This window comes from Leopardus geoffroyi, chromosome B4 (genome assembly GCF_018350155.1).
Source record: "Leopardus geoffroyi isolate Oge1 chromosome B4, O.geoffroyi_Oge1_pat1.0, whole genome shotgun sequence".
In the NCBI taxonomy this organism is placed as follows: Eukaryota; Metazoa; Chordata; class Mammalia; order Carnivora; family Felidae; genus Leopardus; species Leopardus geoffroyi.
In genome coordinates this window covers 23,300,610-23,325,172 of record NC_059341.1, presented here as the reverse complement: position 1 = coordinate 23,325,172, position 24,563 = coordinate 23,300,610, and the positions used below count along the sequence as shown (strand labels likewise).

General features: G+C 38.4%; 1 protein-coding gene across 1 annotated transcript in view; it reads right to left on the bottom strand.

The window, feature by feature from the left end:
* Positions 1-22,625, bottom strand: part of GPR158 (G protein-coupled receptor 158) — a 426,697-nt gene extending 404,072 nt beyond the window's left edge. Inside the window, exon 1 of the mRNA XM_045462585.1 lies at positions 21,675-22,625. Within this exon, the coding sequence (XP_045318541.1) occupies positions 21,675-22,567 (893 nt within the window). The 5' untranslated portion in view covers positions 22,568-22,625. The remainder of the gene's footprint in view (positions 1-21,674) is intronic.
* Positions 22,626-24,563: the final 1,938 nt, after the last annotated feature.

Sequence of the window (24,563 nt, the reverse complement as noted above, 5' to 3'; positions counted from 1 at the left end):
TGGACAACCTAGAAGAAATGGATAAATTCCTAGAAACATATAAACTACCAAAACTGAAACAGGAAGAAATAAAAAAAATTGAATAGATTGATAACCAACAAAGAAATTGAATCATTAATCAAAAAACTCTCAACATACAAAAGTCCAGGACTAGAATGCTTCATAGATGGATTCTACTAAACATTTAAAAAAATTAACACCTATTCTTCTCAAACTATTCCAGAAATAGAAAAGGAAGGAAAACTTCCAAATTCATTCTATGAGGCTAGCATTACCCTGATACCAAAACCAAGTAAAATACGACAAATAAAAAAGAACTACAGGCCAATATCTCTGATTTCTAAAAATCCTCAACAAAATACTAGCAAACTGAATTCAACAAGTCATTTAAAAAACCATTCTCCACGATCAAATGGGATTTATTTCTGGGTATCAATGGTGGTTCAATATTCAGAAATTAGTCAACATGATACATCACATCAATAAGAGAAAGGATAAAAACCATATGATCATTTCAATAGATGCAGAAAAAAAACATTTGACAAAGTACAACATCCATTCATGATAAAAAACTCTCAACAAAGTAGGTTTAGAGGGAACATACCTCAACATAATGAAGACCATATATGAAAAACCCACAGCTAACATCACCCTCAATGCAGAAAAACAGAGAATTTCCCCTAAGGTCAGGAACAAGACAAGGATGTCCACTCTTGTCACTTTAATTCAACATAGTACTGGAAGTCCTAGCCACATCAATCAGACAACAAAAAGAAATAAAAGGCATCCAATTTGGTAAGGAAGAAGTAAAACTTTTAGTCTTTGCAGAAGACATGATAATATATAAAGAAAACCTTAAAGACTCCACCAAAAACCTGCTAGAACGGATAAATATTTTTAAAATATCTATACTACCCAAAGCAATATATAGGTTTAATGCAATCTCTATCAAAATACTAACAGCATTTTTCACAGAATGAGAACAAACAATTCTAAAATGTATATGGAACCACAAAGACCCTACATAGGCAAAGCAATCTTGAAAAAGAAAAGCAAATTCTGGACTTCAGGTTATATCACAGAGCTATAGTGATCAAAAAAGTATATGGTACCAGTACAAAGATAGACACATAGATCAATAGAACAGAATGGAAAACCCAGAAATAAACCCACAATTTTATGGTCAATTAACCTTCAACAAAGCAGGAAAAAATACTGAATGGGGAAAGTCTCTTCAACAAAAGTGTTGGGAAAACTGGGCTACTTTCTTACACCATACACAAAAATAAATTCAAAATGGATGAAAGACCTAAAGGCGAGACCTGAAACCATAAAAATCCTAGAAGAGGACACAGGCAGTAACCTCTTTAACATTGGCCATAGCAGCTTTTTTCTAGATATGTCTTCTAAGCCAAGGGATACTAAAGCAAAAATAAGCCATGGGGACTACATGAAAATAAAAAGCTTTTGCACAGTGAAGGAAAAAAAATCAATAAAACTAAAAGGCAACCTACTAAACAGGAGAAGATATTTGAAAATTAAATATCTGATAAAGGGTTAGTATTCAAAATATATAAGAACCTACACAACTCAACACCCAAAAAAACCAAATAATATAAATAAAAATTGGCAGAACACATGAATGCACATTTCTCCAAAGACATACTGATGACCAAAAGACACATGAAAAGATGTGCATCATTACTTAGTATCAGGGAAGTGAAAATCAAAACTACAATGAGATATCACCTCACACCTGTCAGAATGGCTAAAGTCAACAACACGGGAAACAACAGGTATTGGTGAGGATGTGAAGAAAAAGGAACCCTCTTGCACTGTTGGTGCAATATATTATGTATATTATATAAAATACAATTATATATATAATACATATACATATGCATATATGTATATTATATAAAATACAATTATATATATAATATTAGTCATAAAAGAGAATGAAATCTTGTCATTTGCAACAACATGGATGGAATTAGGAATATAATAATAATAAGCATGTCAGAGAAAGACATACCACATGATTTCATTCATGTGGAATTTAAGAAACAAAACAAATAAGCAGAAGGGGAAAAAAGAGACAAATCAAGAAATAGACTTTTAACTATAGAGAACAAACTGATGCTTAGCAGAGGGGAGTGGGTGGGAGGGATGAGTTACATGGGTGATGAGGATTAAGGAGTACACTTGTAATGAGCATTGGGTGATGTATGGAATTGTTGAACCACTGTATTGTACACCTGAAACTAATATAACATTGTGTGTTAACTAACAAATTAAAATAAAAACTTAAAAGACCAAAAAAAGAAGAAGAAAGAAAATATATCAATGAAATTCACAGCATTAATAGAAGAAATAAGAATAATTATATGATTGTTTTAATCAAGGTAAAAAGCCATTTTCCAAAGTTCTACCACCCAATTTTCTTTAATGATGAACTAGAAATAGGAGGACACTTTCTTAACTTGATAAAGCTTGCTTCTATCAAAAATAATTAAAGGAGAAACTTTTTAAGATGTTCCCTTTAAGTCAAGAATGCTTACTATCTCTGATGCTGTTTAATATAGTACTGAAAGTCACAACTAATTCTATAAAGAAAAAAAATGATATGTAAAGTTCAGATGAGATTAAACCATCATTATTTGTAGAGGATCATTTATCCGGCAATAAGTCAACAGACAAATATGAGAATAATAAGAAAGTGCAGCAAGATTAATGGACACCAGATCAATGTACAAAAATCAATAGCATTTATCTATACCAAAATCTGCACCAAAAAATTATAACTAAAAAGATGCCATTTAAAATAGCAACAGAACCCATAAATTCTGTAGTAGGTAACTTAATCAAGAATCCACAAAACCTCTATGAAGAAACTTTGAAGCTCTAATGAAAGACAATATAGATGATCTTAATAAATTGAGAGAGAGCCCATGCTCTAAGAAGGAATAATTTACTATATTAAAAATGTAAATTCTCATCAAATGCAGCTATAAATTTAATGCAGAACCACTAAAATTCTACATAGAATTTTGAAAAACTTGATAACTTAAGTAGAATAATAAAAGTTGTGAAAAGAAAAGAGGTAGGCCTTGCCCAAGCAAGTATTAAAACATACTGCCCTACCATGGCAATAAAACTTAGTATTAACAGAAAAACAGACATGAGAAACAGTGTAACAAAATAGAGAATTCAGAAACATACATATGCATATAAGGCATTTACATGTATGATAAAGATGATAACGTTGGGAATCTGGCTCACTGAATGAACAAAAATAATACCTGGATACCTACCTAACCATGTGCAAAGGTAACTCCAGATGTTCAAAACCTGACTGTGAAAAGTAAACCTTTAAAGTTAGTGGTTGATAACATAAAAGAATATTTTTGTGATGAGGTATTGAAAGCTTTCTTAAACCCAAAAGCATAACCTGTAAGGCAAAATTTTAAGAAAATAACATCAGAAATTTTTGAAAATTCTGTTCAAGGGAAAAGGTAACTGAAAGGTGACAGACTGGATGATATTACAATGTACAAAATTGGCAAGGAAATATTTTCCTATTATGATTCCTGTATAACAAAAATATATAAAAGTAGAAACTTTTTAAGATGTTCTTTTTAAGTCAAGGCAAAGGATATAAACAAGCATTTTCTAGAAAAGTAAACCCAACAGACCTACAATGTGCACATGAAGAGATGCTTAAGCTCATTAGTAATCAGAGAAATGTAAATTAAAACAGTAGTGAGATGTCACTTTGGATTCATTAAACTGGCCAAAAAATTAGAAAGTTGCACAACACCAAGTGTTGGCAGTAACATAAAGCTGTAGGATCCCTTATGCCCTAGTGGTGAGTATGTAGACTGATGCAGCCTGTCGAGAGAACAATCTTACAATATTTTGTAAAATACGTTCACTCCTCTCTGCAACCCAGAAATCCTGGTCTTGGATTTATCTTTCAAAGAAATTCTCACTTAAATCTATAAAGGGGTATATAAGCTTATTACAGTGTTATTGTAATTTCAGGGAATTGAAGACAGTCTGGGTGCCCATCCCTGGGACTGGACAGTTTCTACACACTATGCAGCAGTAGAGTACCATACTGCAATAGAGAAATGGACTGGTTATATATATAGCAACATGGAGAGATTTTTAAAACAGAGTTGTGGGGGGGGGGGCCTGGGTGGTTCAGCCAGTTAAACGTTCCACTTCAGCTCAGGTCACCATCTCGCGTTTTGTGGGTGCGAGACAGCTGTGCTGACAGCTCAGAGTCTGGAGCCTGCTTCATATTCTATGTATCCCTCTCTCTCTCTGCCCCTACCCCACTTTCTGCCTCTCTCTCTCTCTCTCTCTCTCTCTCTCTATCTCTAATAAATGTTTAAAAAAGGGCTTTTTTAAATGTTTATTTATTTTTGAAGGAGAGAGAGAGACAGAGTGTGAGTGGGGGAGGGGCAGAGAGAGAGACACAGAATCTGAAGCTGTCAGCACAGAGCCCGACGTGGGGCTCGAACCTATCATGGCCTGAGCTGAAGTCAGATACTCAACCAACTGAGCCACCCAGGTGCCCCTAAAAAAAGTTGTTTTTTTTTAAAGAGTTGGGTGAATAAAAAGTAAGCAAAACAATGAGCTATATAGCAAGTATTTAATTAAAATTATTTGCACACAAGTAGCATATGAAGAGAAGAGCATATCTCATAAATGGGATGCGATCAAGGAAAAGTGAAAAGACTTTTTTTAAAGGGGAAGAAGAGCTATTTTCTTTCTTTTTCCATCTAACTGTAGAAGAGTCTACATTCATGTTTCAGTGACTTAAGTAAGCTTTGTGTAGTTTCTTCACTTGAGGCATCTCATCCTCAGAAAATATCTTCAGAAAAGCACCCAGCATCTGTATCATTTAATTCAAGCATATAAGTACAAGAAATACAAAAGAACCAAGAACATAATCTGATGCCCTCTAAAACATCTAGAAAATTTGACAAGAGTCTGTCTCAAAGCAAGGAAATGTTCTCCTCCCCCATGCTACTTTGCAGCAGACACGTCCAAAGAAAGCTTGCCAAAACTTTACATAGTGACAAACGTCTTCCATCTGTCTGGCTTCTTGTTCTTGGAAGGTTTTTTGGCAATCAGGTCACACCTTCCTTGGGAAGATCTGTACATTTTGTGTGAAAAAAAAAATAACTCAAGTGTGATTTTAAAAAAAGAGAAAGAACCAATAAATACAAAATGAAGTAAGGTCAATCAGGAGAAATATCTATTTTCCATCCACATATACAATCTTTGCATTTTGAGGCTCCTCAAGGAGATATTTTTTTTCAAACTTAAGTGTAGCATATCTCTTCAAATTGCTAGGGTTCAGAATTTGTTAATAGCGTTTTTCTTTCTGAAAAATACATTTTGAGTCTGCCACTTTTATAGAGGTCGCTGACTAATGTTTCATTTTGTGGTTTTCCTTCGCTGGGATTGTTTTGAGCTTCATTTTATTTCAATTTTAAATAACAAGAGGACAATTTATTTTATCAAACACATCCACAGTGTTCCTTGTGTCAACTCTTTGGATATGACTATTTCTGAATGGGGTACAACAATCCCTTTTCAGGGGGCCCAGTACAAAGAGATCCCCTATACTGACCCATTTTTTCCAAATAACAATCCTATAAAAGAGGAAGTATCCTCTCGTTTTATAGATGAGGAAAATAAGGTTCAGGCAAGTTATATAATATGTCGAAAGTCATACTTTTTTAATGTCTAGGAAGGAAAAAATGACAAAGTATATCTGTCATGGAAAATAAATGTTTAATTTATGTCTTAAAATATAAAATAATGATCTCATACCTTCAGTTTCCTGTTGACTTAATTAAAAGTGCCATTTATGTTAGTGTTTGGCTGCAATATCTAAATGAAAATATCTTTGTATTAATCATTTCTTAAATTACTAAATCTTTTTTTTTCTGTTGATTCTTATTCAGATGTTCAGGTCAGATTACCCAGATGATAATCTGCACAGTGTATGTGTGTGTGTGTGTGTGTGTGTGTGTGTGTGTGTGTGTGTTTACTCTAAAGGCTACTTCTAATCCAGAAATAATAGCAGTAAATAAGGCCATAAAGTAGATAAAAAATTTTCCCATTGAAAGTAAAATAAGCCACCTTGGTTAGGAACCCAAGATGTGAACTAAATATAGAGTTTACCTGGATGCTTTGAACCCTATGTTTTAAGTTATCGTTTATTAGGTACTCGTTAACTGTCAGACATTATGCTAGACAACCTTAAAACGTTCTCACTGAAACTGTATGTGATTGATATTATTTCCCCAGTTTACGTTACAACTATGTATTATCAACATCATTTTCCCTAAATAATAGTTAAGAAATTTGGGACAAAAAGAGATGAAATGGGTTGCCTAAGGAAACATACCTAATAAGGAAAAGGGCTGTATATGATATCCATATCCTTGGTATAAGTGTAGGAAGACTGGTCAGAAGACCCAAGTTTGAGCTCTTGTTCAAGTTGGTGAGTTGAGCATATATTTCTCTACCTCATCCCTCTATATCCAATTGTAATGGCAGTTGGATATGGAGTCTCTTCCAACAGACTTTTCAGAAAGATTTTAAACTCAAAGTCAATTGGTTTCAAGAGTAGAAGTAGAAAATGAGGCAGACATCAAGATAATGAATTGAAGGACTTCCTTCTAAACAGTCACACAAGTTATTCTCCTTTGTGTGCTGTAATGGTATGTATTCCCAAACCGAAACCCAAGAATGATTCTGTAAAGAGATGGAAAAAAAATGCCTGGGAAGAGCTAAAGTTTCTAAAATTGGTTATTAGTTCTCCTAGAGTAAAGGTCTAGGGTGGCCCAGAGACTCCCAACTTCCTTCTCAGGCACTCTAAAGAAAATGAAGCCTCACGATCAAGGGAGAGTTCTACTGAGAAACTAGACCTACACATCTGAGAAGGCTCCGTGTCATCTAGCCATGTAAATTAACTGAGCCCTTCAATCATAAAACTGATGACTAAGGATCACATTTGAGATGAACTGGTAGCATAAAGGAGAAGAACTGGTATGAAAAAGCAAAACAACTAAGCCAGGAACAAACAACAGTAATTCAGGCAACAGAAGACAATTTAATAGGTATTTTAATTTTCTCAAAGAAATTTAAGAAAATGATCATACAATTATGAAGAACAATCAGAGCAAGAAAGAGTTTGTAGAAATTAAAAGAGATTGACAAATGAAAATAAATTTACTAAAAAGGAAGAAAAAATAAAATCTCCTAGAAGGGAAAGTAAAAAGAAAAACATGGAAAAATGAGAAAAAAGTTAAGAAATACAGAGATCAACCCAGAAGGTCAAATACCTAACTGTTAGGAGTTCCAGAAAGAGAAAATGGATGGGAGAAGGTAATTTTAAGCAATGACAAAAGAAAATTTCTGAGTGGAAAAGTCTAAAAGGGCCAACTAAGTGGTATGGTTGATGAATAAAAAGAATCACATCTAAGCACATCATCATGAATATTCAGAACCCCAAGGAAAAAGAAAAGACCTTAAAAGTTTCCATGGGGAGACAAGAAACAATTACCTACAAAAGTGTAATAAATCAGGTTAATATCAAAAATGTTTTACCACCATCAATAAATGCTAAAAACAATGTCTTTAAAATTCTGAGGCTGAAATGACTTTGCACCTATAATTCCATATTCTGACAATCAATCATGCGCTAAGACATGTTTTCAGACATGGGAAGACTTAGAAATTTTATTTAGAAAGTACCTGAAATACTTAGAAAGTATTTGAAATTGTGCTCCAGGAGATGAAAAAATAAAAATTCTAGAAGTAACAGAACCTGCGTCCAACACACAGTTGAATTCAAATTTTCAGTAATTCGAAAAGATTTTCCATGATAGTTATTCTGCAGAAAACATGAGACTCCAACAAGAATGGCTTCAAAACAATGTGAAACTATTTAAAGAAATAGTATGATTGATTAAAAAGTTAGATGATATTAGAGATAAGTAAAATATATGGTTCCTTTTTCTTTCTTTAAGAAGAAAAAGAAAGGCAGAAGCCAATTCCAAGGGTGGGGAGCAGTATGTGAAGTCTCCTTGCCGACACTTGCAAACTAAAGGTAGCAGGGTTTCGAGCAACTGATCTAGAGAGAGATAATCCATTAGTTCTTGGAATTTGGAACATTCTGAAAATGCACAGATTCAGTTATTCAAGTTTCATTTCTTAGAGGCAATCAATAGACAAAGCACAGAGGGTTTTGGTTTTTTATGATTATTATTTTTTTCTTACTGCAGTGACAGGTTATAAATTCTACCATCTTTAATTATCTAAAAATACTGGAATAGCAAGAGAAGTAGGAAGACAGAGAAAGAAAAGTAAACCATATAAGATATTATTTAAAATTTATGGGTGCAAAAAGCAAGGTAACCAATAGATTAAATTCCATATTTGTCATGTTAGAGAAGGTAATGATGATTATTTTATTTCCTAAAACCCATAAACCAGATTTTCATTGTTAATGCTCATTAAAGATACACTCCTACCTATACTTCCCATAATGCAAAGTCTACCTCCAAATTCATGTCCAAATATTTGTGGTCTCTCTTCTGACTCTTCCAATCTCACTTCTATGCCTTGTGCCTCTCACAGGCAGCCCCTGACCTCTACATCTGAGACCTCACCATAAAGGACAACAAAGTATGTCAGGAAATGCCAAATGACAAGACCTGCCAGCTACCAGCTTGAGAGAAGTCAGGGATCTGCAGGACGTCATTCCAGGCATGCTGGTGAAGAAAAAGATGCTTCGCCCAGGAGTTAACCTGCTGTGTCTCTGCCCTTATTCTGCTGTCTGTGTCTGGAAAAGGCTTTACGTACAGGTTTGAGCCAGGGAGCAAGAAAAGCACCCAGCTTCTTTTTGCAAGAAATTTTGGATTTTTTATTTCTACCTCCTTTGCCTCTCAAATTCCAATTTGTTCATTCACATTTGAGAATGGAGCAACTAGAAATAGCTTATTCTTGGGGCACCTGGGTGGCTCAGTTGGTTAAGCATCTGACTCTTGGTTTCGGCTCAGGTCATGATCTCATGGGTTCATGAGATAGAGCCCCGTGTCAGGCTCAGTGCTGACAGAGCCTGCTTGGGTTTCTCTCTCTCCCTCTCTCTCTGCCCCTCCCCCGTTTACACACACACACACACACACACACACACACACACACACACACTCTCACTCTCCCTCTCTCTCTCTCAAAATAAACTTTAAAAAATTATATATATATATATATATATATATATATATATATAAATAGCTTATTTTTTTACTGAAATCTCATCAGAGAGACTGGAAAACTCAAACTCCCAGAGCTAAGGGAGGCAATGGCAAGAAGGCCAAGAGTAAAAGGAGGAAAGAGAAAAAAGCACCAAAATAAGATAACATTACAACCAAACCATCCAAAGGAAAACAGTGTAGATTCATCCACAATTTACAGATTGCTAAGGGGTAGAAATGTTTAAAGCACTTAATATGTTTCTATATTACCACAGTCTCTTAGCCATTTATTGAACACCTTCTGCATATATTACACTCATCTTCTATGTCATTACCCACCTCTCAGTACATTCTAGTAACACTTTCTTTCTATTCTTAGACCATTTGAAGCTCATTCTTGTCTCAAGACCTTTGTTCTTGCTATTTCCTATTTAGATCATGATTACCTCAACTTGTTCCATGCCTGTCTCCTTCTCATCCTTCATTTCTTAACTCAACAGTCTTTCCTGACCATCCTATTTAAGGCAGCCCACCCTGCCTCTCAGCTATTCTTTATCTCATTATCCTATTTATAACTTTATATCACTTGTTCCTATCAAGAATTATTTATTATATTTATTTTTCTTATTTATCATCTATCTCCCCCCACCCCCACAAAAAAATCCATGTTATTTTCATTATTATATCTCCAGCATCTATAGTCCTAGCCAGACACATGTTATATACTCTATAATGTTTTTTTTTAAAAATACTACATTCCACACATTATGCTAAACTAAATATATATAAAATATATATAAACCATATATATACTATATATATAAACCATATATATACTATATGTACATATAAACCATATATATACATATATAAACATATATATACACATATATGTAAACATATATATATACATATATATATACATATATATATATATATATATATATATATATATATATATGACTGTTTACTCTTTACAACCATGAGAGGTACTCTATACGCTTTCAAGATAAAGACATGGAAAGAGTTGAGTAACTTGCCCAGTGTCACATGGTAAGCAAAAGTGAAAGCTCATGGATTCAAGTATACGTTTATAATCCTAAAACCCTTCCTCCTAGACACTATTCCATACCGCCTCCCTGAAATAATGCAAGGTGATTTCAAGAGGGACTGAATATGGGAAGTCATAAAATGTGGTTCTTGCATGTGAAGGCCATGTAGAACTGGTTGGGGAAATAGGACTTTTATATTAAGAGACCAGAAACAGCTGTTTTCATGATAGCCCCTATCTTAACAGTGAGAAAAAGAACCCAAAATAAAGAGAGGGAGATACAGCACACTACTCTGTGGCCCATATTCCAAGGCTCAGTACCTGTGATGTCTCTGCCTTCATGAAGAACCTGCTATTCATTCTACCCCTACCAATAGGATCGTTCACAATATTGAATTGCTTCAGGTATTCAGAATTGCCTGTATCCAAATCCTTTGGATAACTAAAGCTGAAGGTGCTAAGCATCTACAATTTCTAATTTTTATTCTTAAAATTTTGGGAAATGGATTATATATGTTACAACCTTATTAAACGCTTTTTGCCTTTTTCCAAGTTGGTGCTTAAGGATCAGTTGCCTCTGAATTACAAAGACTTTGTTTTAATATAGACTTCTGAACCTATCCTCAGATTATCTTATTCACAGGGTCTGGGGAGGGCCAAGGAACATATTATTAGGCTTTCCAGATGATCCTGATGCCCAGCCATGTTTGAAGTCAGTGAATAATGAATATAAGTTAACCTTTATTTGATGACTCTGGGTGTTTTTATTTGTGCCTACGTTAAATTACAAGTTCACTGCAGCCATAGCTAATGCAAGTGATGGTCACTTCCCTGGGTGTCAATTTCCTCACTCGTAAAAGTAACTATAAATTGGGTTATATTATCTCTAAAATCCTTTTTACTTCTAAAATTCTAATTCTTCAGAAAGAAGCTTTGTCAGGACACCGACTAAAATTTGCTTCTTTAAAGAATGACCCCACCACCCACACACACGTTTTCTTTTCAAAATGCATCCTTTATGGATAAACCTTAGATATAAAACACTTAACCATGAGAATAATAAAGCCATATTAGTAACAAATTCTACAAATAATTTGCCAAGTTGTTCTTTTTGAACCCCGATGATGTAAAAATGTAAATTAATATTACATTGATTGATGAAAATTTTCCAGTCCTCTCTCATATCAGGTTCTATATATGAAATGATATTATGTTCCCAACAAGTAAGAAAATAAATAAATAAATAGAAATGTGATCTGTCAGACTCATTCACGAACACATACACATACCTATACATACAGAACCCTTGAAATAAATAGTCCCAGAAGAGAATAATTATATGAGTTCTCTCTACACCAGCAGCTTTCAAACATAGGCTTTTTGCCCCCAAGGAGATATTTGGCAATGTTTGTACACATTTTTGATGTCTAGGAGGTCCACGAGGTTGCTACTAGCATCTAGTAAGTAGAGGCCAGAGATGCTACTACACATCTTAAAACAAACAAGACAGCCCTCACAACAAAAGATGATCTGGCCCAAAATGTCAATAAAGCCTAGTATGAGAAACCCTGCTCTGTGCAGTGGTATGAGGCATCAAATAAAGGAAATCCAAACTCTTCATTCAGGCAGCTGACTAGACACAAAAAGAAGAAAAAGAAAAAACACTTAACTCCACAATTCCATTTAAATCTCACCAACCGAAACTAGTTATGTGGCTACACCATGAAGTTTTTATTTACACCGTAAAACCTCTAAGCCCTTTAAAAAAGAAAGATCTACTTCCTCCTGTTTTTGGTCCATAAGTGGTCTTTTTTAAAAAAGCTATTTATTTTTAGAGAGAGGGAGAAAGAGAATCCCAAGCAGACCCCCCACTGTCAGAGCAAAGCCTGAGATCCCAAGCAGGCGCCGCACTGTGAAAGCAAACGATGAGATCATGACCTGAGCTGAAATCAAGAGTCAGTTGTTTAACTGATTGAGCCACCCAGGCACCCCTACAAGTGGTCTTTTATTCTCACTGTCCTAGGCATTTTCCCACAGTGCGAGTGAAATCCTTCACCAGATGGTGTGGGAAAGATTTTGATAATCCTTTGATAATCTAATCTGAAAACAAAAGTTTCTGCCACTTCTGGCCCAATGTTTTGTATATTTCACATACATTAAAAGGACTGTGGGGGTATCTGTCTGCCTCAGCCAGTAGAGCATGTAACTCTTAATCTCACATATGTGAGTTCAAGCCCCATATTGGGTGTACGGATTAATTAGAAATAAAATCTTTATATTCGCAAATGGCATATCTGATAAAGGGTTAGTATCCAAAAATCTATAAAGAACTCATCAAACTCAACACCTAAAAAACAAATAATCCATTTAAGAAATGAGCAGAAGATATGAATAGACATTTTTCCAAAGAAGACATACAGTTGCCTAACAGACACATGAAAAGATGCTCAACATCACTCATCTTCAGGAAAATATAAATCAAAACCACGATGAGATACCGCCTCACACCTGTCAGAATGGTTAAAATTAAGAACACAAGGAACAACAGGGTTGGTGAAGATGAAGAGAGAGGGGAACCCTCTTGCACTGTTGGTGGGAATGCAAACTGGAAAACAGTATGGAGGTTCAAAATAGAACTACCCTATGATCCAGCAATTGCACTCCTAGGTATTTACCCAAAGAATACAAAAATACAGATTTGAAGAGGTACATGCATCCTGATGTTTATAGCAGTAGTATCAATAATAGCCAAACTATGGAAAGAGCTCAAATGTCCATCAACTAATGAATGGATAAAGAAGATGTGGTATATATATACATCAGAATATTACTCAACCATCAAAAAGAATGAAAAATTTTCCATTTGCAATGACGTGGGTGGAGCTAGAATATATTATGTTAAATGAAATAAGTCAGAGAAAGACAAATACCATATGATTTCACTCATATGTAGAATTTAAGAAACAAAACAGATGACCATGTGGGAAAGGAGGAAGAAAAAAGAGAGAGGGAAACAAACCATAAAAGACTCTTAAAGATAGAGAACAAACTGAGGGTTGATGGAAGGATGTGGGTGGAGGATTGACTAGATGGGTGATGAGTACTAAGGAGGGTACTTGTGATGAGCACTGGATGTTGTATGGAAGTGATAAATCACTGAATTCTACTCCTGAAACCAATATTGCACTGTATGTTAACTAACTGGAATTTAAATAAAAATTTGAAAAGCAAAAAAAAAAAAAATCTTTAAAAAAGAGAAAAAAGAGGGGAGCCTGGGTGGCTCAGTCGGTTGATCATATGACTTCAGCTCAGGTCATGATCTCCCAGTTCATGAGTTCGAGCCCCATGGCAGGCATATATTCATCAAATATAAGATACCATTAATTGAAATATGCAGCATTGCGTACCATTAAAAGGAAATGTATGCCGATTGAAAATGACATGCTCTCAATCATAAGACAGATCTCAGTTAAAAGACATCAAAATCAGGAAGAAATACATCTTAGAATTGATAAAACATATTATTCTATACTGAATTACCTTTTCCTCTTTCTCAGATAAAAGCTATGTGTCATATTACTCTATAAAAGTTCTTCCATAGTAATGTAAAAAGGCATACCCATGGGACAAAACACATAAGTGGAGAGAAAGCTAGGTTAAAGAAATAAACCAAAATCTTATGTAATTCTAAGTTTCCTTTTAGGTTATAGATGCACTGGGTACTTTTGCTAACTGGACAGATATTTTTTAATTCTACATTGTCTTGTTGTAGTTACAGTTTTTAACTGGGAAAATTAGAACAGATATTATATGTATTTAAATTAATTAGAAGTAATTGTTAACCATGTACGAGAGAGAGAGAGAGCAAGAGAGACAGACTTCCTTCTTTGACAAAAAGGTAGGTAACAAGATTTTTGTTTGGGAAAAATGATCTTGGGGTCAGATCACTTAAACGAATTTTGTGTTTCCTATAAATTCTACCTAGATGAAACTAGACGTATCCTGCAATTGCTTTGAGACACTATAATATGCTTTGATACAAAAAAGAAAGTCATGGCTCCTATACTCAGTTTGGTATTGTAGAAAACAGAGGTCTTTTAACTGAAGAAGTATTTCATAAAACAACCTATCCACCCAAATATTTTTATGTTTTCTTCCCTGAAGTAAGAAAGACTTGTGGGATGAGTAAATGCCCAGATAAAGTAGAAGTTGCACATAGAATTTTTTTTTTTACTAACAGCTGAGAAGCAAATAAGGCTGACAGACCAGGAGAACAAGCTGCCCTCACCCCCCGCTCCCTGGTACATATGCCAAAGCTGTGGACAAGAGCCTAATAACATTGTCGGCTGCAAACACTCTGAGCATAGCCCCGGTACCAGTGTGCTGCCTATTTGTGCATAGTGGCCATCAAGCTGCCAAAGTTATCAAAATCCCAGTGTACTATTTTAGTAAGTCTGCTAAAATAACCCTGTAAATACCAGTCCAGAACTGAAGGGAGAAAACAAACAAGGCACTAATGCTTCTGTACCAACCAAGTGCAAACTAACGTCAACAGCATACTTCTCGGCATCCCAGTATGTTACAATATAATCATAAAACACAGTGCAGGTTGGAAAAAGGTAGCCATAAAACCCTGAACAATGAACACCAAACTGCTGCCTTTCTTAAATTGAAAGTAAAATTTGACTTATCTTGCAGTTGAGGCTATAAAATCAGCTAGGGAGGGCATCAGTTCCCTCTCCAGAGGGCAGGCATATACTCTTGTTATTTATTTAGCAGTCTCAGAAATCCCATTTCTGCTTCCAAATGTGTGTTCTAGAAAATGGCAAGTAATACTGTGTCACTGCTGCACCACAATAAATAGCCCTTTTCTTTACATTTTAAAGCCAACTACAGAAGTAAATTGAAAATGAGTTGTTATTAAGAGTGGGTAGGTAAGGAGCTTCAACCTAAACATTAGTTATCTTGAGGGAAGTTACACAGGCATACTGATGCCCCTGATTTAGAAATTTGCAAAATAGGAGCGCCTGGGTGGCTCAGTCAGTTAAGCTTCTGGCTTCAGCTCAGGTCATAATCTCACAGTCCATGAGTTCAAGCCCCACATCAGGCTCTGTGCTGACAGCTCAGAGCCTGGAGCCTGCTTTGGATTCTGTGTGTGTGTGTCTCTCTCTCCGCCCCTCCCCTGCTCATGCTCTGCCTCTCTCTGTCTCAAAAATAAATAAACATTAAAAAAAAATTGCAAAATAGCTTCATGTTGACTTTAAGTATATTCAGGGGGTCTTTCAAGATCTGGAAATTCAGGGGGCGCCTGGGTGGCTCAGTCGGTTGAGTGTCCAACTTTGGCTCAGGTCATGATCTCATGGTTTGTGAGTTTGAGCCCCGCATCAGGCTCTGTGCTGACAGCTCAGAGCCTGGAGCCTGCTTCAGATTCTGTGTCTCCCCACCTCTCTGCCCCTCCCATGCTCATGCTGTGTCTGTCTCTCTTTCTCAAAAGTAAATAAACATTCAAAAAAAGATCCGGAAGCTCAGATCATGCTTCTTATTTTGAAATGGTATTCAAAAGAAAGAAAGAAAGAAAGAAACCTCTCATTTCCATTAGTATATATATTTCACTCAGTATACATCAAGAGGGCTTTCTCTAATAAATAAATGACTATGATAAAAACATACATTGAACATATATGAACATGATCTTCATTTAAATGAAAATGGATTAACAGTTTTCAGCATTCTAATCAAATAAAACTTCAAAAGTTAAAGTAACATGTTTAATTATGTACATAATCATAGACTTTCAGGGTTATAAGGAGTCCTACATGTCACCTAAACCAACCCCCTCAATTTATAGATGAAGAAACTGAAAATTAGAAAGGCAACTACTGCCCATAGTAACACAATGAGTCAAACACCACCCAGTCAAATACCACCCAGAAGATGCCAGTATCTTCTGTCTCCAAGGCCCATATTTCTACCCTGATCCACTGTCATTACAAGTGTTCACAATAATGAGGGATGAAACTAAGCCATCATATAAATTATAAACTATTAACCACATGACTTTTAATTCAGCTAAACTAAGAAAGTTTATCTCTGAGGGAAGTACTTGGGAAGCCAGAAGTTACATTACAAAATATTTACTGAACTTCCTGTATGATCACAATTCTTCACTTAGTCACTACAGAATCCCAAAGGAGATGTACTTTACTATTCACAGCTTACAGATGAAATAATTGAGACTGAAAAACCTCAATGGCAGAAGTTCATCTAAAAACTCTTTGATATATAACCCAGGTAGGCATCTCTGCTGTCTACAGGCAACCTCTTTTCACCACTATCATTACCCACAAGAGGGATGTAAGATATGTCTAGCTTGGAGCAAGATGGTCATTTCTTTTATACTGTGAATTTCCCTCTCTAGTTGAATGCAGAGATCTGTACCAGAATCACTGATGGAGGTATATGCATATAGGATGTAAAGGAAAGAGTGAAGTGATCCCTCAGGAGTCAGCAAATCAGTGACATCAACGTTTGCTGTGTTAGTTTATAAAAAGGGGTTTCCACACTATTGTGATCTTTCCTTCATTGCCCTATTGCTTTTTTTTTATCAACATCAAGTCTGACATTCACATGGTTTCCTCTTCCTCTGCATGTTACTTCCCCAGCAATATCATTTCCACAAGGTACCGCACTTATGTGTATTATTCCTGTTTCCAGAGCCTACTTGTTGACCATTTGGATAGACCAATTAAGAATACATAGAAAACAGAGTTATAAAGATATTTGGATAGCATAAACTCCATTCCCACATTTTAATTATGAAGAAGCTGATCTCCAGACAGGTAATACAGCCAGTCAGAGACAAAACTGGGACTTGAGGCAAAGTTCTGTCAAGTCTAATACTCTTCTTACTATACGATATACTTGGTTGTGTGGTTGGCCTAAAAGTAATAAGTGTGTTTGACTTATTTGGGGCAAATATATTATTTCAAGTCATTACTATGTTATATTTTTAAGTAACAAGGTGAAAATAAAGTTGGTAAACAAGAGATAACAGTATAGGATGGCGGAAAGACAGTATGAGCTTCATAGCTAGATAGACCTAAACTTGATTTGGGCTCCCTAATTTACTAGCTGTGTTCCCTTGGGCAGGTTGCTCAACTTTCCTGAAGTTGTCACCACCTGAAAATACAATTACATGCAATGGTATATATAAAGCATCTGATATACAGTAGGTGCTAAATATTACTTGTTCCCATGAAGTCTAACCTACCACAAAAGAGCTGTGCCACTCTAGCAAGTTCCTTTAGCCCTTTGGGTCTTGTTGCCTCCATTGCAAATTGAGAAGATGAAAGAAACCAAGTGAATTCCTAAGTCTCTTTTAGCTCATCAAAAAATAATTAGTTCCCAAGGTTCCTTTACCTTAATATAAATTCAACACCTTATATCCATCCTAAGCACTGAACAGTACAAAGTACCACTAGGAAGATATCTATGATTTCAGCATAAAGGGATCCAACTCCATAGCACTTCCAGTTCCTCAATGAAAAATTATTATGCAAAACCAAAGAGTTAACTTTAAGGAAAACTCTACAAAGACATAACAAACCTAATGTAATAAATATAAACAACTGAGGATATATCTTAAATTATTACTCTCTCTTTTGCTGAGATGGAATATGAGAACTAAAATGTTTACACTATAGAACAAAAGACCCAAGAGACATTTGGTTAAAGCAACTAATGCCATTTTTTGAAAAAAAAGAAATGAGCAATAAATTTCTCTTCCCATGTGAGTCTTAAGCCAGGCTTTTAAACTTAAGACACTTGTGTCATTCTGAAGCAGAGGGGAATAAAATTTACTCGGAGAGGTATTTTACAATGATAAACATTAATATAAGAAGGTGGTTAACCATGTTCTCACATTACTTTTGAATTTCATGTTTGGGATTTAATCCTCTAAAAATAAAATGTTTAAACGTTTGACTATTACATGCAAGATCTGAGAAAATACTAGCTTATCTTAAATGGAAACTTTAACCACATTTTTCTTCCTTTCCTCTTCCATAAGAAAATTTTTATCAATGGATTTTCCATTACAGATAAGGCTTTTGGCAAATAACATTGTGGACGTTCAAAATACATTTTAAATCATGTGTAGAGCTCTTAATCATGGCTTTCCAAAGATTTATTTGAGGTTTACCCTGTAAACATGTCTGTACAATATTATTCACCTGTATTACAGAATGTAGAATGCATATTGTATATCATAAAACACCACCACCAAAAAAAAAAAAGAAAAGAAAAGAAAAGAAAACACTCTGCCTTTTAGAAAGAGACAGAAAAGGCCCGTTTAAATAGTATCTCAAATGTGTGAAATGAACACTATATTTTTTTAAATCAACAGCTGTGTTCTATGAGCCAATTTTTTTGTCCTAAAAGACTATGAAGAGTAAACTATGTCCCCCAGCATGAGTTGTATGCAGGGGCTAAGAGAGCCACAGAAATATGATTTAGGTACACAAATATGAAGTATAGTGTAAACCAGAGGCAGAAGACCTGGATCCTGGTTCTGTCATTACTCTATTGACTTGTGATTTTTGGACAAGTCACTTCACCTTTTTAGTGCTATTTATCTGTGAAACAACAGGAGGACCCATCTGATCTTTAGAAGATTTCTTCTAGTTCCTAGAATTAACCTCTTGTGCGTGTAAGGGGTGCAAGACACCGAGCAAAGGCACTTCAGGAGTGCACTTACTCTGCTCTTCACACATGCTGCCAGGACGAACCAGCTTCGCACAGAGCCAAATACTAAATGGCCTGGCTTTGTGCCTTGGCTAAAGAATACCATTGATGACTGTGAAAGCACTTAAAGAAACTTAGCCAGAGGAAGCAATTTTCTGAATGTAGTCCAAAAAAAATAGGTAGGGGGTGTGTGAGCCCTCACAATCTCAGACCCTTTGTGTTCTCAGCTTTTCATCTCAGCTGGCAGAAGGCACTGAGTTTATTTAGGTGACTCATGCTTTCTGAGCCTTAAGAGAAATGATTCTGAAAATGAATGGCTCTCCCCCTAGACCCACATCTGACCTTTGAAAATACATATATTTTTGTGTAGCAGCTCTATTATATGCAGCATTCTTAGAATACCTTCATAAAACAGAGTTTAACAAAGTGGTTAAAAGTATGAAAAGGGCTCAGATCCTAGCGGTACTACTTACCTGCTGTGGGATCTCGGGAAAAAAGCTTAACCTCTCCCGCTTCAGGTTACTTTTTCTGTAAAATAAAACTAAAGGAACTAAAAACTAAAAAAATAATAAAACCTAACTCATAGGGTCATGAAAATTAATCAAGATAATGCATGTGAAGCAGTTACCACAGAATCTGACAGAAAGTAAATGTTATAGATAGGTAAATAGATGATGATGATAGATGATAGGTAGGTAGGTAGGTAGGTAGGTAGATAGAAAATCTGACAGAAAGTAAACATTACAGATAGGTAAATAGATGATGATGATAGATGAAAGAAAGAAAGAAAGAAAGAAAGAAAGAAAGAAAGAAAGAAAGAAAGAAAGAAAGAAAGAAAGAAAGAAAAAAGGAAAAGAAAGAAAAAAAGAAAGATCAATCCTGGGAACTAGGACTCCCTAAAAAGACTTATCTGAAGGCCACAAACAATTTTCTGGCAGTGAATGGCATCTGCTGATCTTTCCTCTTCTAGCAAACATTATGGCAAAGACTCAAAGCTGTGCTCAGCTCTTACTAATAGGATCCTGCAGAAATCAGGAGGAAATAAGATTATCCTAAAAGTAGGAAAGAGTTACTCTGGCTTAAGACAAGATCTTTAAGAGAGACAGAAACACATGCATGTGCGTGTACCCCCCCCCCCACACACACACACATTTAATGTAGTCACATGGCGGGGGGGGGGGGTTGCTATCTGTATATATATTCTCAAGTATTGCTGCACCAAAAACTACAGAATTTTATAACTGGATGGCTCCCCGGAGACCATCTACTTCAACTCCCTCATTTGGTAGTTAAGTAGCTGAGGCCCAGAGAGGTTAAACAACTCACTGGGGTTCATTCAGCAGGACATGACACTGCCAAGACAAGCTTTCTGATTTCCCCTTTTGCCCACCCAGGACTCAGCCTGGTATCTTTCCCCAGGTCAGCATCCTGTCCTTGTTGTGCCAAACAGAGTATCAAGGCACTCGCACACAGAGGTTTCTCACTTTTGCCTAAGTTCCTAAAAAATACAGAAGCCACCTCAATGCCCAATACCTTCTTGCCAGAACCTCCCAACATGGAAATCGGGGAGGATCCCAGTCAATCTGTGGCTCTCTCCAAGGCTCTCTTTGGAATTTTTACTCTTCCCTTTCTGTTCCTTCCTCACATTGATTCTTAAGTGCTAGTTCTTAGAAGTTCCTCAGCAGAAAGGCCAGGCACTTCCCAGGGCAGAAGTTACCCCCGCTATTTTGCAAATTCTGGTCTCCCCACAAATGCTATACCTTTAGACAGGAAATACAGAAAAACTGTTATTAAATTTCCTCCAAGCTCCCTGAGTGAATTCAGTCAGAACTAATCCCTTCCTCCCTAAGATAACTCAATCCAGTTCATTTATAAAGTGTATGAGTATGTGAAGGACTAGAGAACCCTCAGGTATGCCTGACACAGAGAACAGGACAAAGAGGGGACCAAGGAAGGGAGACTAGGGGGAGGAGAGAGGTGGGTAGAAGGAGCACACTGATCAAACTGCAAAGTGGATCCTGGAGACAACTATGCTGCTGAGACTGACTCACTGCTGAAGGGATAAAACTGCGGAGGGGATATACTCTTTTAGTCACGCTCTCTGGTAGCTAACAGCAGACCGGTATCCTGAACCTCGCACAGAGAAAGCAGGCAGAGGCTACCCCTAAGTGGCAGAACCGAGGAACTCTGTCTTCCTCCTGTTCCCTTTTCTTCCTCATCCAATGCTGGCCACTCTGTGCCTCACGGGCACACCCGAGCTCTCCAGCTTCCCTCCGATCACCCCAGAAAGGGAAATACCCTCCCTGCTCTCCCGTGGGTTGAAATGAACCACAGGGCATCCCCCGAGATTTCTCTCAACTCTGACAAATGCTCCCCAGTCCCCTGCCCCTTGCAGGGAAACTGAACTGAGAGAAGCTTTCACTGAACTGACAAACCTAGGGCGCTTCTTGTCCCTAAGCACAGGCGTCCGCGATAGGTGTCCCTCAGTCTGGGTCTCCGCTGGGAGGGGTGGGAGGCGTTAAGAGTCACAGCCAAGTGTTCCTTCCCCACATGAGACACCGGAAGGAAGACTTTGCTTTTGCTTTTTCCCCCCTCCCTACCTGAATTCCGGGACCAGGTTAGGCTGCAACCCGTAGAAAGCAGCGGAGAGAGTGACCAGCCACCCGGGTTTGTAACTCCCGTTCTCGCACTCCAGATAAGGTGGAGACCACTTGACATGGCTCTTGTCCCCGCCTAGCCCGTCCCTGCGCCGCCAGCTATGGCCCAGGCTCCGGGGCCCCTGATTGGAGCCTCGGCGGTGTAAGTGGGTCCTCCACTTGCGCCGCAGGCCGTGGAACCACTCGGTCTCCAGCGTGGCGTTGGCCAGGTGGTGTGCCGAGGAGGACAGGTCCTGGAGCAGGATGCGACTCTCTTCGCGGGTGGCCTGGAGGAAAACCTGCGGGGCCGGCGCGGACAGCGACTCGGTGCTGAAGGTGATGGCTGCCCGGGAAATGCTGGGCTCGCCCTCCAGGAGACTCCGCACCAGTGCCTGGTACCACTCCAGGTCGTCCTGCAAGTTCTGCTCCCGCGACTTATTGCTCTGCAGCATCATGTTGAGGAAGTTAGTGGCGTGTGTCAGCGTGTCCAGTGCCCCGTGCAAGGAGGGATGGGAGCTGGCTAGGGCTGACGACTTCCCCGACAGGCCCGCCAACTCGTAGCGGCTGGAGCAGTTGGCTCGCTTCAGCTCGTGGGAGTCCCCGCTGTAGAGGTAAGAGGCCACGTCCATGGGCACCTCCTCGGCGAGTTTCTGCGCCAAGATGGTGCCGTCGGTGGAGCGGCTCCAGGGAGCCGAGGAATCCGAGGCAGAGGCTCGAGCCGGCTGCTGGGCGTGCTGCTTCAGCCTCAGGGTTCTCTCTCTAGGGGGATCCAGCCGTCCCGGAGGGTCGCGGCTGGCGCTAGCAGTTCCCAATCCCAGATGAGCGAGCAGGAGGCAGAAGAGTAAGGGATAAGCCATGGTTCCAATCTGCTTCGCAGAGAGGAGAGGAGGTGACGGGAGGAGACACTTTTTAAATTTTGGTCGTCAATTTATCAACAGTTAGACTTTTCCTAGGAGTCGTCCCCCTTCTCCAGGTGGCCGAAAAGGACTTTAAAATAAGAATGTTTTGGAATTGTCCCGGCTGGCTAAGCTACCGTCACAGGAAATCAAATCACCTGTGGCAACGCTGGCTGCACCCGCTCCATAATGGGTCGGCTCGGGATTACGCACCTCACAGCCTTGAGCAGAACAGGTTACATCCCCTCTCTCTCCCGGCGGCTATAGTTAGCCTGCTTACGTCTTTCTGCTCAGCAGCTTCCACTGTCGCTCTCATTGAGGTGTGTTCAAGAGCTGCTGCTGCTGCTGCTGCTGCTGCTGCTGCTGCTGCTGCTGGCGCCGCGGCCGCCAAAGACGCTGCTCCATCATCTCACCCGTGGCAGGTCGTTCCCGCCTCCCGGCTCTGGCTCCTCCTCGTTCGCTTCGCCGCGAGGCGCGGAGTGCGCGCACACAGACCCGCACCGCCAGCGCAGGACCGAGTCCCGAAAGCAAAGATTTCTTTTAGGACGTTAGTCTCTGTGGAGTTTATAGGACCAGGAAGCTGGTTAACTGGAGCCCTTAGGTTTGGCCACAAACCACACTCCTGTCTCCTCTGCTCTGGAGAAAAGCCGGTTTAAAGAGGCAGCTTGGCCTCAACCAAACCCTTGAAGGGCGGCTTCAAGCCGTCTTGTTCTCTGTTTGGTCGACTCCTGTGTCAATCAGCCGACTGCCATTTGTTGGGCTGGGGCGGGAGCTGTCCAGTGCTGAACCCGAGGCGGCTCAGAGGAGGCGCAGGAGGAGGCGGTGGCTCGGGATGCAGCAGCACCGAGTCCTTTCACCCACTCGCGTTCCCTGATGACTCGGAAACCCGAGGGGGTGGGGGTGTGGTGGGCGGGAATGAAGAGAGAAGCGGAGCGTTTGTGGCTCAGAGCGAAGGAAACTTGGACGTACTGAGGAGGAAGGTGTTGGCGTCTTGCTGCTTAGTTAAATCAGCCTTTTCTTTTGCCTGGAAAAGAGGGAGAGAGGAGTTTTCATTTTTGACTTAAATCGAAGGGGAAGGACGTAGGATGGAGACGTGTCCTCCTGAGCATCTGCTCATTTTGGGCAAATTATCAAATCCTCCTCCTTATTGTCGGCTAAAGAAATTATTAAAACCTACTTGCGGAGGTCTTAGCAATGAGGGAGTAATGGAGACATCTACCGGCTGAGCTTTAAGAAAAAAAAAAAAAGCCGTATTTAAGGAGCCTCTGCCTGAAAGGGGGCCAGGATGAAGGGGAGCCTGTGAAAGTGTATGCAAGTGAAAATGTGGAAGGGAGAGGTATGTACAAGGGGGTGAGACTCAGATTGTGAGAGAATGAGAATGAGGGAGTCAGTGTTGAATGAGAAGGGAAGTTGTTCTGACTGGGAGTTTCTAGAATTAATGGATCTAAGAACTAAGGCATCCAGTGAACTATAGATTGGGATATCCCAGCAGAAGAAAGAAGACCCACAGAATAAAATATGTATAATAACAATAAGCTGAATAATATGCCAAGCCCCCCCCCCCCCCCAGTTATTGAGAAATCTCTTAACACAGTCTAATCATTTTATCTGAAACTTTAAAAATGTCTTCTGTTTGGGATGAGCACTGGGTGTTGTATGGAAATCAATTTGACAATAAATTTCATATATTAAAAAAATAAAAATAAATAAATAAAAATGTCCTCTGATAGTCTGAAAATGCTAATTAGTACTGAATATATAAGGCTGTGTGCACCTCCACTTTTCATTGGCACCTCTGTTTTCAAATTCCCCAAGACAAACACGAATAGAAAATCCCAAATTCACTTCACTTCCCAACCAACAAAATGTCACTGGTGGCATTCTGAGGTAGCACTGCTTAGATTTACTTTACCACTTCATTTCATTCTCCCTAGTGAGAAAATATCCAAGCAGTGAA